General features: G+C 35.1%; 1 protein-coding gene across 1 annotated transcript in view; it reads left to right on the plus strand.

Moving 5' to 3' along the window:
• Positions 1-15,778, plus strand: part of DNER (delta/notch like EGF repeat containing) — a 107,572-nt gene that overhangs the window by 68,020 nt on the left and 23,774 nt on the right. The window contains exons 5-7 of the mRNA XM_058031430.1: positions 3,302-3,447; positions 8,985-9,138; positions 11,088-11,201. Of these exons, the coding sequence (XP_057887413.1) occupies positions 3,302-3,447; positions 8,985-9,138; positions 11,088-11,201 (414 nt within the window). The remainder of the gene's footprint in view (positions 1-3,301; positions 3,448-8,984; positions 9,139-11,087; positions 11,202-15,778) is intronic.

Here is a 15,778-nt window from a genome sequence, read left to right on the forward strand (position 1 = left end):
GTGTATGTCTTTGGAATGCATGTATTCATTGTGTAGAATACAGAGATACATTTGAGCCAAATGCAAAAGGCGTTGGTGTGTGTCAGAACATGTGGGGTGCATAGCAAGAGTTAGTGAATGATTTCTAGTGAAGTGTTTTGCTGACATTATATGCAATATGATAACCTTCTTGGTGATTTGTTAGCTTCAGTCTTCCCTATTTTGACTGTGGACCAGCTCACTGAGCTCAGACTGCTGTGTTTAGAAGGAAGGTATTGCTCAGAAATGGGGCTTGTGGGGGAAGCAAATCAGTTTGTCTAGTCTAGAAAGCATATACTCAATTAATGTTTGAGCACTGGTAATCTGAATGGCATGATATGATCTTCTGAAAGTATCTGGACATAATGATGACACCTGTCCTCTTTTAGTTTATTTCTTTTTTTTTCATTCTTAACTTTCTTGATGTGAGTGAAACAGGAACACCCATACCTCGTGCTCCTAGACATATGTGTGTGGAACTGCCAGGGAGGAAGGAGCTGTAGTGTATTTTACCATGCTTTCTGCCAAGGAAATTGTCCAGGCATTTCCCAGACTATCAAATGTGTGTGCAGAAAGCTTGAAAATGCCTCCTCTGCAATCTATGACTACTCACATCACATTATGATTTACTGGGCTTGAGAATTGTTTCCGTTATATTACTGTAAATAACTCAACCCTGAATTCTGCAACTAAAAATGCTTTGATGCCATTATGTTTTAACTGGCTTTAGAAAACCAGCAAGGTTGAACTGAACAAAATTACCTTTTGGTATAAACTGCTGTAATATATTTCCCCAGACCTGAGATGAAAGGAGCTGTAAATATGGTTCTGAAATTATTCTCCCATCTAGAAGTTAAAAATAGAACTTAAAACTCACTGTAGTTCAGTTGCTGTTATGGGAATTGGGGAAAGAATTAATTGAAGTGCTATGACCTGAGTTAAGCAGGGTGTTATATTTAGATGGTCAGGCAAGCTTCTTTTAGCCATAAAACCTAGAGATCTCAGAACATCATATGTAACTTCTATAAAGTGAAAATAAATACCCATGTTTGTATGTTTCTAGTATTTACAAATTAGGTGAGATAATTAGAATTCGCAGGAAAATGTGTGGCATTCTAGAGAGAATAATGATTTTTTCAGTGGTTTGCCTAAGGGCTTTTGATACCAAAATAGTAACAAGATTCAAAGTACAAAGAAGGTTGATTTAATATTTCTTTAGGGAACTGTCCTGAAGAATATGTAACAATCTGCTTCAGACAAGGAAATGTGAACCCAAAGACATTTTCTAAATACCACATTCTTCCAAGCATTCACATATAATTGCATGACTGCCAATGACAATTGCATTCAATTGTTAAAGAAAAATTCTGGCTGCATCTTTGAACAGATGGGTAAAAATGGGGTATGTATTGAGGCCAGAATAAATTGGCTTGCTTTGAAGAGGTCATCAGATTACAATAATCTTCACTAGCCAAAACAGACCATTAGGCATTTGGAACTATACCCAATACATGTGTTTTTGGGGTTTTTTTTTTGTTTTTTTTTTTTTTTTAATCTGATCCTTTAGAACATTCAGCTAACTTGTAGAGGCTGTACTCAAGCCAGAGGTGTCTATGTAGGACATAAGATTTTCCTGTTTGAAGGCAGGATTTAGGGATCATAGACAACTAACAGCTGAAGGAATGAAGCATTTAAAGAAGTGAAATCTAAAAATGAAGAACAAAGAATTCAAGTCTTCCCCATGATTTTGTGTGGAATTTGTAGAATTAGTCATGCTTGACACTTCCATATGCAAAATGTAAGTAATGCTTAGCAGCTGTTCTGAAAGAGAATTCACTTTAAGCTCTGTTTCATTAAACTTTTGTTTTTTCCTGTTCATTAAAAATACTTTATTTTTTTTCTCATGACTAAATGTTGTGCTATCTCTAGTCTGTAATGCAAGAAGCTGAATTGCATCTTTGAAGCTCCTTAGAAGTTTAGGCTGTAAATGGATTTTGCAATTTAAAGTGGAAAATCTAAGAAAAAACATTCTATGTCATACACTGCATCTAGAGTTGTTCTCTTAAAAATTAAGGATATTTGTTTAAAAAAAAAACCCATCAATTTTTCCTTAAATTCTTTCTATATTTTCTAAAGAAAAGAGGAATCATAGAATGGCTTTGTGCCTGCAACATTCCATTTTGGCACTACAGACTCTTTGTAGTCTGCCTACATGGAGGATAGTGAAATCAAGGTTTGACAGTTTATGGAAGGATCTTTGGTGGTTTTTATGCATAAATTCTGCATAAACACTGTACCAAACCCACATTTTTGTGTCAGTGCACATTTATTCTCCTTAAACAAAACAATTAAATGGAAGGGCTGTGGTCCAGGACTCTAATCAGAGTGCTGGAACGAGGCAGTTCAAGCACAAGTACAGGAGCAGGGGCTGTGTGTTTTCACAAGGACTCTGACTTTATCCCATATGGCATGGACTGTGTGCGTGCCCCATTTTATCTTTCCTGTCGTCCTTCTTTTATTTTTCAGATAAATCTGTTAGGAGTATGTGTGATAGTGAAGTTGTTATGCTCTGGTGTTTTTTAATAGCTACCAACCACAATTTTTTGCCTTCCATGTAATTGCAGGTGCTAGCCAGAGATTCATGAATCTTCCTGTTCCTTGTCCAGTGTTCCTATTTCCATGTTTAGTTCACCTTTACCTGCCATATCAGCTTATAGAGACATCAGATCAGACATTCAATAATACTTGTATTGCAAATACACAAAGAAATGCTGTCAAGTGGTATAAGTATATTCTTGCAAACTTCATAGAAAACAAAACAAAAGGGATTCTCCATCTTTGACCAATGTAGGGAATCTGGCTGCTTTTTAGCTCTGAAAGTAACTTTTATGAATTCATTCAAATGAATTTCTCCACAAAATTTTATTTTCATGTTCCTTGTCGTTAAAGAAATTAAATATATATTTTAACTTTTCAAAAAGTAGCAGGCAAAAGCATTTATTTTTGAAACATAAAAAATGTAGGTTTGAGCTCGGGAAGTAGATCTGTTTCACCATCCTGTCTTCCTTTTTTAAATCAATATAATGAGGTTTCTCTCCAAATTGTATTTTAATTTGTATTTATGTGGCTTGCAGTCAGAGGTGTGTATTAAATATGAGCAATTTTCTTCTTAGTTGCCAGTTTATTTCAAATCAGTTTTATTTGTTCATCTAGCTGCAGAGCATTAACAGTATCAGCTTATTTTGTCATGTAATAAGAATATTTTCTTTTGTTTTTTAAAAAGGTTTTTTGAATGATTCAGTTACCAAGTGCATTGTGGCTCTGCGCCTGACTGTGGTGGTGAAAGTGAGTACCTGCATGCCTGCGGGGAGCCATCCAGACAACATCCCATGCTCAGGGAAAGGGAAATGCATCACCAGGCCAGATGAGGTAAGGCCAGCTCACCAAGACATTCCTGCAATGTGGCAATTCCGTGATAATTGAAACACAGGGAAAATTGTCCTTGGTGTTTATACCTTGCAGCTGTGGAACAGGCACTGACATCTCACAGTTGCTACTAAATAACAATATTTATCTGCTACACCTGAAAATCAAGTGCTTGAAGTAAGAAAATAACAGAAACGGGATGCAGAGATTCATACCCTGCCCTGGCAATAAAAACAATAGTTCAAATCAGGTGTAAGGGAATTTGTTCTGCATCTTAGAGTCACGGCAGAAGAAAGATTCCCTAAAGGAGGACCATGGTGTGGGCACTTGGGATCTCCACTCTCCAGACCAATGTGCTCAGATTTGTGAAGTTCTCAACTTTGTCATAGGTTTTAGGTCAGCTTTAATCTAGTGCTTCTCTCTCCACCTCTTAGTAACTGCTTACTCAGAGTAGACTCACCAGTGCAATGAAATTACCAGACCATAATTATAAGAAGCAGAATGGAGTAATTTGATAGTGGTTGCAAGGTTTCCTGTACAGCTTTGTCCTTTACATAATACTGCATTAGGGATTACAATGGCAATTCCACTGGACCCTGGGGATTTTGTGTGATATAGCAACATAAGAAAATAAGAACCAAATCTGTCAAATTTGCAGTCTATTCTGCTTTTACAAAACCAGACTGGGCTTTTGTGATTTAGATACTGTATACTCTGTTACCTTCTATACATATTATTTCTTATTTCATGGATTAAAAGTCATTTACAGCACAAATATGCACAGTTAATCTTTGGTTTTGTATTATTCATTTGGGAGATAAAAGCAGTAGTAACTGTTGAGTAAATATTAACAGCTGTGAGCCTGCTGTGAGCACAAAAATTTTGGCATATTGAGTGAATTCACTTGTAGTTCATCTGCTACCATTTTCTGATTTAAATTCTCAATAAGCATGTTTGATAGAAAATGGTGTTTTGAATTGTAACAACAATAATTAAATTGCCACAGTAATCTATACATACGTGGCAGTACTAACATCTGGAATAATTATCTGTTTTATTTCTCAAAAATGAATTTGTAAAATGCTTGAGGTAATGTGTGAACATAATTATTGCAAGATGAATTTAGAAATAAATGCTGCTTTACTATACCAGCTGGCTGGTATCCAAATAAATTATTCATTCAGATACAGTGTCGTATTTCATAGTCCAGTTTAGTTTTTGTCCTTTACTGTATTTATCTTTTTTATTTTATAAAGTCAGTATTTTCAATTTGACTTACATAAATAATATGTTCAAGTTTACTATGCATAACAGCATATCAGAATTTTGTCTTTTCCCATTATTTGTCAATTTGAGTGTTATATCTTTTGATACATTGCCTCATTTAATATATTTTCATGTATATTGTCCAATATGACTCTAATTTCTTTCTCTTGTTGCATGTGATGTTACCAAATAAGAATAAATTGTTTCCTATATCTATGCAGAAGAATTAATGCATTTCTGTATTAAGGGAAAAGCATATATGGCCTCTAATAATTATCCATGTGTTATTAACCTTTTAAGATGTTGCAAATAAAGTAAATTTTTCTTTAAAAAAGAGAGATTGACTTCACAGCAAGAACGAGAAGCAATTATTTAACTCAAAACAAAGATAAACCAGTATCTGTATGTTCCCAGCTGTAATCTTGACATTGGAAGCTTTCTATGTTAAACGCAGAACAGTGAGTGATGAGAGAGCCCTGCCTTGTGCACATGCAGGCTGCTGCTTTCCTTGGCAAGTGAATAGAAAAAATTAGGGTTGTTTTTATCTTATCACTACTCTTTCTCTGAACCTAATAACCAGAACATTTCTAAATATAAAAAATTTATAAAAATTATGTAAACATATTTATATGACCATTAAAGATATATAAATATCTTCAAATAAAATTTAAACTTCAGACATGCAATTGCTTCTATTTTTGCTGTCATTAACTGCTCCTGAGTTTTCTAGAACTTGAATAAATGAGGAATGCTCCCAGTGTCCCTCTCAAATGCCATCAAACCTGTGCCAGGTGCCTGCTGGGCTGGGATAGCTTGCTAGAACATCAAATACAGTGACCAAAAGGAAGTTAATTTATATCCAGCCTCCTACTCCAGGGGAATTAAAATGCCATGTTGTCTTTTTGCCTGTCCTGTGTTTCTAAATCCATGAGCTTTCCTTGCTCTTTTGGCTATTAGGTGCATCAGAGAACTTCAGATAGGACCCTGATTCATGCCCAGCATAAAATAAAAATAGAAGGGCATATTTCATTAAGTAGAAGGTTTTTGCCATAGTTTAACTGAAATTATGTGAGATGTGCTTTAAAATGTCTTGATGATTTCCCTAATGATGGAGCAAGTGGCTGCCAAAATTGCATGCTTGACATGACAACCATGGTCTGTTTCCCACAAGGCACTTCTTTTTGCAGAACATAAACTTTAATTTTCTTTAAATTTTAAATGCGCCCTTTGTGATTTGCTGTTTGTTTTTATCCATAATTCATTCTGGTTTTGCACAATCTGGTCTTGCAGGATGCAAAGCAACTTCTTAGAAGAATGCATAAAAGGCCCAATGCCATGAGCAAGCTCAGAGCTCTGCTGGCTGTAGTCATTGCTTCCAGTGCCAAGAAGATTAATGGTTGTCTTTGAGCTTTTATGTACTTCATAGTTTTATTTCAAATCTAGTAGTGTGTAAAAGAATGTAGGAACACATCTGCTTATTGGGAAATTTAAATGAAGTTAACAATCTGCAGTGATATAAGCACAGGGGGTTACTGTTATGTATAGAGTGCATTTAACTATAAACATATGAATTCTGGTCTAACCTGGGAGTCTTGGCCAGTTTTCACTCATTCCTTGCTGATCTATAACCTGAGTTCTACTCAGCTGCATACTTTTTATAGAGTGTGGTTATGAAAAGCAAAGTTCTAATGCAAAGTTTTCTTTTCAATTATTGTTGCTTTTGAATGGAAGATAAAATTCGTCACCTTGAGTGAAGTTCTGTGCAGTGAGGTGATGCTGAGATCAAGTGATGCCTCTTCCTTCCTTTGTATGAGCTTTGTGCCTGTTTTGTGGCAACTTCTCCACTTCCACTTCTCCACAAGGGAAACAGGAATGTGTCAGAAGTACAGCACTGGTCTTGGCATCATTACAATATAAATACCACTCTCACATTCAACTATTTGCCTTTACACCACGATGAGTTAACAGTTAATGGAAGAGACATGTTTTGGTGTTAACACAAAGGAGAGAGATTTGCCTGGTGTGAATTTCTGATTTCATGTAAGATTTTGAAGTGAACTTGGTCCATCCATTGATTGTGAGTGCCACAATTCTGCTTACATAACAGGTTGTTTCTCTCACATATTCCTCTGTTCCATAACTTTGACTCTCCCATAAAAAATATGGATGGGCTGACTGTGTAAGTATGACTTTTTATTGCTAGATTTAGAATCCATTTCACAAAATTTTACACAAAAAATATCTGGCCTCTGCCAGCACAGAGAAATAGTACATTGAAGTGAATAGCTATCATTTCCATGTCTTCTATGCAAGCTGAAAACTTTGGGACAGATCCATTTGATAATAATCTGTTAAAGGTCAAATTATAAAACCCCTCGTGTACACCTGAAGGTATGCTGTCCTGCATATGGACTTATTTTCCTAAGTACAGCATGCTCTGAAGTATGTAATTATCGTGCAATATTTTGCTCAAATGTTATAGTAACTCACTCTGAGTTGTACTAAATACTGAAAGCCTTTCTCAGTAAGAGAAAGTAGACATTAGTTTTTTTCTGGCCATCTTAACTTCTTTGCCATAGTGAAAAAAGGATTTATTACTCTCCTAATTACACTAGGAAAAAAGTACTATATTCCAGCTATTTTTATGATTGCTATATATATAGCAAATTATTTTAAAAAATTATTTTATTGCCATCCAAAATTATACTATATATTTGCACTTAATCAAGTAAAATAGATGATCTTTTGATTGATAGTAGATAATTTTGAAGTTTTTACTGACATTAATTCTAGCGTAGTGACAGTGTGGAGCTGCTTCTTGACTCAGTTTGGCTCAAAAATACTGGTGCATGTTATCTATTCAGGAAAAAAAAAGTAATATCAATTGGGGAAGCGATCATAACCTAATCTTCTCCACAGAATAACTTGTCAGCATCTCAGAACTGTTACCTGTCATTAGATATTTCAGATTGAAGTGTTAAAATGCTTTTCTTTTACAGCTTTCAAACCCCATTTTGTTAATACTCTTTATGGTAAATTGATCCCTATATCAAACTCTTGGATAAAACTTTAAAGATAGTTACTGTGCTATGTGAGTATAATAATTTTGATTCTGTCTTGCTTGACTGTCTTTCCTTTCTGTTGAACTACAGCCTTTTTTGGAAACCTGTCATTGGTGTGTGAGATACTCAGAGCTGTTTGATGAAGAGGTTGGGGTCAATTCCAGAACATGTGTAGGCTGTACACTTAAGAAGGGCTTCTGGCACTCCTGATGAATAACATAGTCATGGATTTGAGTTTTGAAGATGTATCATATTTATTCTTGTGTAACTCTGCCAGTGGGATAGTTGTAAAGAAGAGTGGAATCTGGAGTTTACCGAGTGAAGTTTTTTATTTAGGTGAAGATGATTATTTTCTACTTAAGTCACAGCTGATTATTCATATGAAGTAAAGCCAGAAGCCCCCATCTCTTTGTTTCTAGTTCCATGCGTGTTCTGCACTTTGCATTCCAGTGTTTGTGCATGGGACAGCTGCGTTCCAGCACTGAAGGTCTGGCTTTGGGACAGCTGAGAGTGAGTGATGTTGCCATCTAGTGTTTGAAGAACAAAGATTCAGATCTCATCTAAATGCATACCACAGAGGAGAGAGCTTTCCTTGCTGCCTTTCTTGGAGACTTCCTTAACAATCTTAGTCACCTAAAGAGTTTTTAAATCTGATTTGAATCATTTTATTACCAACAAATATGTGCCATATCATGCCTCCTGTAGGTACTTTAAGAGGTGTAGTGGTCTTGATTTTTATTAAACAGCAAAGTTTGGAAAAGGTAATGAATGCACTCAGAAGAAGACATATTTTAACAGAATTTAAAGGGAGTGTTACTGCTGAAGTACCACTCTGGGAGCTTGTCATGTAGAGAGTGCATATCTGTAGCAGGACTTTGTTGCAGTAAATCTGGACATTATTTATTCTGACATTTATTTCAGCCTATAAATCTAATTTCTGGAATGGAAGAAAAAATGTATAATGATTTAGATATTATGGATCTGATCCCAGACTCCTTGTCTAGATGAAATGACCCAACATCATTAAAAATTTAAGCTGAAGAATTGGTGCAGGTTTAGTATTTCAAGGAGTAACTTTGTTCAGTTGATGTATTTATAGCAACTACTGTTGTTATGAACAGGAAAACCAAACCATCTTTGTTCAGAAGTGTATAAAATGAAAGCATAATCTTTGAAAATTTATTGTGAAGTACATATCCTCTTTGTTTTTAGGCAACATTTTTTTGTGAGTGTGAAGATGCATATAAGGGTTCCCTGTGTGAAGAATTTGATGCCTGTCAGAGCCAACCTTGCCAGAACAATGCAACCTGCACTGATGTAGCACAGAAACACGACAGGAACAATTTCACCTGCAGCTGCCTGCCTGGTAGGTTTTGAATTCTTGAATAATGCAGCTTTGCTTGACATTTGGTGCATCTCTCTTTGCAGAGCAGTGAACTGTGAAACTTCTGATACCAGAACAGACAGAAACTGCAACAACAACATGAGGGCAGTGGAAGGTTCTTCACTGGTGAAAAATGCCACAGAAAGCACATGTCTGAACCTTAGCCCTGTGAGGGAATTAATCATAACTAGTGGAACTTTACCTACTAAAAACACAGGAGGAAAATTTAGTTTACATCAGCTTTTTTTTTCTCCCAGTAGTGTTCTGTGACCACCACATAAGCTTAGGTTTAGCTTTTTGGGTTTTTAAAATAATTCTTCTTATTTTTTTTTTTTAATATCAAATGTCTAATGTCATTCAAATGGCTCAATCATTTTTAAGTTCAGTGGTTTGTGTTTTACCCATAATTATTGTATCCACCAAAATGTGTGTCCACACACTAAAAACAGTCTGGAAAACTAACTGTTGTCATTTAACTTTGAATTTCTAAAAAAATATTAATTCCATATGAAAAATATTAAAGAAAATTGAAGGTAAGAGTTTAATTATCCTATGTGTCTCCCTATGCAAGTTTCAGAAACATTTATATGTGAACATGATCATGTTTCCCAAATTCTGGTAAAAGGAAATGTTATGAAGTTAAATGTCAGCACAAAAGGTAGAGTTGTAATGATTCTTAGTGTGTATCTCACAAAAAACTGCTTTTCCCCCCTTTCTCTGGGGACTGTTTAGTGCCTCTGCATTTCTAGTCCCTGTAACATATTTGGGATGCTATTCCTAAATCATATTCTCTTTCAGATGGACAAAACATGCCCTATAGGTGGTAATACGATAGGACATATTTTATTTATAAATGATTGCATTAAAAATAATTATTTCATAAAACCATAGGTGTTTCCCCCCCAAATTGTTTAATTTTTGGGGGGGAGGGATTTCTACTTTATTTTCCTTTTTCTCCCCTGCATCAGCTAAATCCTGTGCATGTATGTCCTCTGTCTCACCTTGGGGGTCTTTCTCTTCTACATCTGTTCATAGCAGTGATAATCATTGCTTACTAGCCTTTAACACCAGCCATTTGGTTAAATATGCTCATTATGGAAGATTATTAATAATTTTTTGTAGGGTTCCTTTTAAAAAAATAAGATGTGCCTGGATGTAGCATGTGGTTTTTTCCTCAGTCATGCATCCAAGATATTTTCTTGGAAGTAATTAAAAATTAGAAAAGGGGAATGTGTGGTATTTGTTATGAAATTTAGGTATGGAGTGTAGAATAATTTAGATTGTATTTTAAGTTTGTTCATTTTTTGGGGATGTGTTACAGACATCAGACATATGGAACAAAGCAAACTTATGGTCAAATAGTACAGTACACACAATCTGTAGCTTGTGAACTTATAGAAGCATATTTGGAAGAGTTTGCAACTGTGCTGAGCAGTTCTTCACAGCTCCCACTTAAAATAAACACTCTTCTTGAAGCCCAGAAGTAGGAGCAAATGACAGACATTCAGCATATGCACAAATAATTCACAGTGTTAAGTTCTGTTTAAAGCCTTGCTAGAGATTATTGACTTGGGATTCTATTTGCATTTGAAAGCCATACCAAAATGACTTTATTTTTTTAGTTCTATGAGTACCAATGAGGACCCAATATCTATTGCCAATTCACTAGTGATGTCAGAATATTGCTGTTGGTAAAATAAAACAGATGAAGTCTCTAGAATTCTGCTGGTTTTGTATGCTTCTCTCATGAAGTATACATTTTAATTAGAAATCTCATTTTGTAAGGAGAGAGACTGTCCTAGATTCTATTGCTTATATTGGTTAATTTGATTCAAGAAAAATAATGGTACTACTTGGCTGGCTGAGCAGTATGTTTAGTGGTAAACCCTTGTTTTTGCTCCATCTTCTGAATATTGTGAGCCTTTTTGTAGGTTACACTGGAGAGCTGTGCCAGTCAGAGATTGATCATTGCAGCCAGCAGCCGTGCCAGAATGGGGGGACCTGCTCATCCCACCTCAATGGATTCAGCTGTCAGTGCCCTGAAGGTAACCAGCAAACTCCTCTCTAGTACCTCATAGAAAGTGTTTTTACTCTAAATTTTTATTTACTCTAAATTTTTTACTCTAAATTGTTTTTACTCTAAATTTTTGCTGTTTTTACTCTAAATTTTCAATTATAGTGACATGTATATTTTTTTTTTTTTAAATTGTGCCTTAGCTTGTAATTGTAGGCAGAAAAGACAATGAGATGAGAAATTTTGGATAATCAGCAGCAGGATATGAAGTGTTGTAGGAGTTTAGTGTTTCAGTGTATATGTGGTGCGGAAATGTTCTTTATTTCTACAATAGAAATCAGACTCCAGCACTGATGAGAATGGTGAATTTGAGGAGACTGAGGATGTGATCTGATTTTTATGTTGTCCACTAAATGTGTAAGAAAAAGATGTCTCCCTTATAATATTTGCACTTTTCTGCACATGGGCCAGTTGGCTAAAATGTGTGTAAAAGTAATAACTAAAGGAATTATTTCAATCCCCAAAAGTTTTAATTAATTCTCCTTTCCATTTGTACATATTCCTTTCTTGACATGAAAGCTTCTCACTGATTCTCACTGGTAAATCTTGTAAATGTGAAACAAGGACACCCCAATGCCAGAGTGTTCTTTCATAACACTGTGCTGACTGCAATGACAGATCCCTAAATTGCGCATGAAAAAATTATCATGAGTGGAAGTTTTCAATTATGAAGCCTCCCATTAGTTATTTATAATTAAGATTGGAACTTTGAGCTAATTATACTTCTGTCCTTCCTTGATCTGTGGATGTTGGTTTTGTTCTACCAGTGCTTTAATGCTTGCTGTAAGGGTGTAAATCTTTGATAGCTGCTCTGGTAATATCTACGTGCTTAATAATGAAGATTATTTGTAGTTTCTTCAGGCTGATTCCTTGCTTTTCTAGAGTGCTATGCTTTAACACTTAACTGCTGTGTTGAAACTGACATATTGACAGGCATGCCGATCCTGCATGTGGAAAATTCTTGGAAATTGTTTCCCTTGAAAATAGTAGTGAAATTCAGGAGAAAAAATATTAGATGTTAGTCTTGGTCTATAATTAACTTGCAATTTCCCAAAGAAACCTTTCAGGAAGATTCAAGAATCTGAAAGGAATGTTCAAGAATCTTTAAGAAAGCAGTGCAGGCAATGATCTTTCCAATAATGTTGGGAAGAGCAACTACTGAGATTTTTGGTTGTTTTATGTCTGCCATACGTGTTTCTGTGTGTGGCTCATTAACTGCTCTCCTGCTGCCCTGTTAATGAATATGCTGATCATGGCCCAGCCTCACTCCTGGTGCCCACGGGGCAGGGTCACTGCTGGGCTCAGGGCCAGGCACTGTTGCTTCTTCATTGTGTTCTGGAAGGGCTAATGTCAACGAACTGAAGAATTCAGATAGCTTGTGAAAGGAAAGAAAGTTGATTTAACAAAATGTATTGTCCAAGTTTACTAATGCCTGTCCCTTGATCATTCTTACATCTTTTGAGGTGTTATCCTTTCACAGAGGCATAATTTGGGAGCTTTTGTTTGGGCTTTAATCTCTGAAGAGATCCAGTGATTTTTGTAAATACAACAGAGTAGTTAGTTGAAAATTGCAGATGCAGTAACTTGCAAATTTTCCTGCCAACCTCCAATTTTCTAATTTAAGTGAGGTCTCTTGCTCTGCTGCTATTCTGCTCTGCTTAATGGCAATCGCTTGTTGAGAAAAAGCTTTTCTTTCTGTCACTGTGGGGAAAGGTAACCAAGGAGCTTATGTTTGTGTAGGAACTACAGTCTGCAGATAGAATACATCTTGGAAAAGGATAACAAAATGCAGCAGCTATCACACAAGGAAAAGAAAAAGATGACAGATGAAGGAATCAGATGGAAACAATGAGGAATGATCTTGAGATTGTGCATTTCTTTTACAAACGAGATCTGTAGTTCATGAAAAAGCGCATGATAACTGACAGAAAGCTAAACCTGAGGCCTTGAAAAAGCAGCCTACCTCAGATGTGAACAATTCTTGATGACTCTTTAGACAATTTTATTGTCTTAAGAGTCCTTTAGTGAAGAAAATTTCATTATGCTTACAGAGTTCATTTTCTGTAGGATGCACTGTAGGTTTTAATATCCAAAATACGTCAGAAAATAAGCTTTTATATGATGTTGTGGAATCACCTGTAAAGAGAAAATTGGATTTTATACTTGAATTTGTAGTGAAGAAGCTTAAGCAATACTGAAGACCAAAGAATTTGTTTAAAATTTTGACACTGTTGCTTTCTAAATAATGTTTGGATCTTGTACTTGCTTACAGTTGGATAGGGATCTTTGATTGTTTTATTAATTTTATGTTAATAAACATACATTTAGTAAATATTAATTTCAAATGATCATGCAAAGGAACTTCTAGACATTCTAAAACCCTACATGTACTAAGCATGAAAATGAATATTTGAAATTTATATTCAGAATCATTCCATCCTTATCACTCTTAAATATGTCCTCTTGTTTTCTTCCACTTATTGCAGTGTATAACACACTATTGTATTGACAGTAACATTAATAGATTTAATTTAAACTGCTTGGGGTACTGCTCATCTGTTTACAAATTTGGTTATTCCATTTTCTTTAAGCTTCTGAGAAGTTATGTGTATTTCCAAAATACCCTGAAGTGGAACTAAATATACAAATAATAATTGGAAACATAAAATACACCTGATTGGTATAACTAAATGTCATTGCATTAAATTAATAAACACATATTTTTAAATAAATCAATGTAGGTTTTAGAGATGTTGAAGCTAGTGATCCTTATTTATGTAGTTAGAAAATTCACAGAAATCTTTGCTGGAAGTTAAAATAGATAGAAAAACAACTGTGTGGAAATTAACTGATTGTTTGGTGAGGAAATGTGTTCCTTCCAGACAAAATTTTATAAAATTAGATAGAAAGAAAGACTTGGTACTTGAAGGTACTTCACCCTTTGTGAATTTTGCTCATACGATAATATTAAAATGATTTAGTAGCGGGCTGTGGTTTAAAACAAAGCCAGACAATAATGAGCAAAGTGCAGATCAATTACAATAAAGAACTAAACTTCTGTTGCAAGATATTTCTGAAGTTCTGTTCCATGCAAATTTGATGTTCTGATGATAAGTATAGATTAACTGCCTTCAGTGTTATAGGAAAACATTAATCTTTGATAAAAATAACTTGCATTCAGCTGGCCAACCCCATCAAACTGACCTGGGTTCTTGGGCTCTTCCTACATGCTTTATGTGGAGGTCACCAGCTTGGACAAACGGAGCAGAAATATTTTAATTTGGCTTAATATATTTTTGAAAAATGGCAGCAATAATGTCAGTCATCCTCTAGAATAAAAGAAGACAGAGCAAAAACAATGCTATGATAAAGAGTTCAACATATATAGATTACTTGAAATTCACATTTTAGCATTGATTTTATTTACTTTTGACAGTTTGATTTGAGTAGCTGCAGGTAACTACTGCTAGCAACACACTGAGCAAAAGTGTCCTGAAATATCTACAGGCATTTCTGAAAATACTGGAAAGCAATAAATTTATGAATGCTCTTATAATGGCTTCTGTGGTTTAGAAAATGGTTTGACAGCTGTAGAAGATGCTAAGTTGTGATTCATACGTGTTGATTTGCAATAGCAGCCAGAAAATGCACATTGTCACCATGAATCTTAATTGACTGAGAGAACAGAAATTATTTTCTGGGACTTAAAGTAGTTTAGGTTTTAAGGTTTTCACTATTTTCTCTGCTTCATAGTTCATGTAAAAGCCTTTTTCTCTAGGACATCTTGCAGATGTCATTCTAACTTCTTTAGGTTTACATAGAATAAACCCATTTACAATCTTGATCACAGGAAACTGGGTCACACAGCTGTTGCATATAGAAGATTTCCCAAGGTTACTGGTGATCAGAATGCAGAATTTTTCATATTACCATAAGAGAGTTTAATTTACCTGAAGAACATTTTGTCGTTAATTAAAATTTTTTATGGCTGTTTAGTTTCTGGTACTTTCCACTAATCTAATGTTTTTACCTGGCACCTTCCCAAATTGCTCCTATTTTTAATAGACTTCTCCTTAATGCTTGAATGGGTTTAGCCTCTATTCATCTTCATCAAGAAAGACTTAGCTAGAGTGAATTTCAATCAAAATCTTACAGCGTTTTAATGGTTTCTTGATCCTTCTGATTAGTAACTTTTTTCTCTCTACAGAATTCTGATGAAATACCATTTATTTCTATTTCCTTACAAGACAAATTTCTATAGGGAAAATAATAAATTGCTTGTATTTCTTTTAGTGCTTATCCCTGCATTTTGAAGTTAAAAGTTTTGTAGTCCTGAGCCCTTGCAATTGACAGGCCTAATTTTTCACATACTTGTAATTATTGGAATTGGGTCTAATGTAACATTCAGACAAGTTAGTTGTTCTACAAGCTGTATAAAAGGCAGTTCTGTGGTGTCTTCAGAAAATGTTTGACTTCCTTGACTTGCACATGACTCTTTTGCTTTCAGTAGCCAAATAATTAAAATCCCACTGTGGTGAGAAATTTGGA

The sequence above is a fragment of the Melospiza georgiana genome, chromosome 10, assembly GCF_028018845.1.
Source record: "Melospiza georgiana isolate bMelGeo1 chromosome 10, bMelGeo1.pri, whole genome shotgun sequence".
Lineage (NCBI taxonomy): Eukaryota > Metazoa > Chordata > Aves > Passeriformes > Passerellidae > Melospiza > Melospiza georgiana.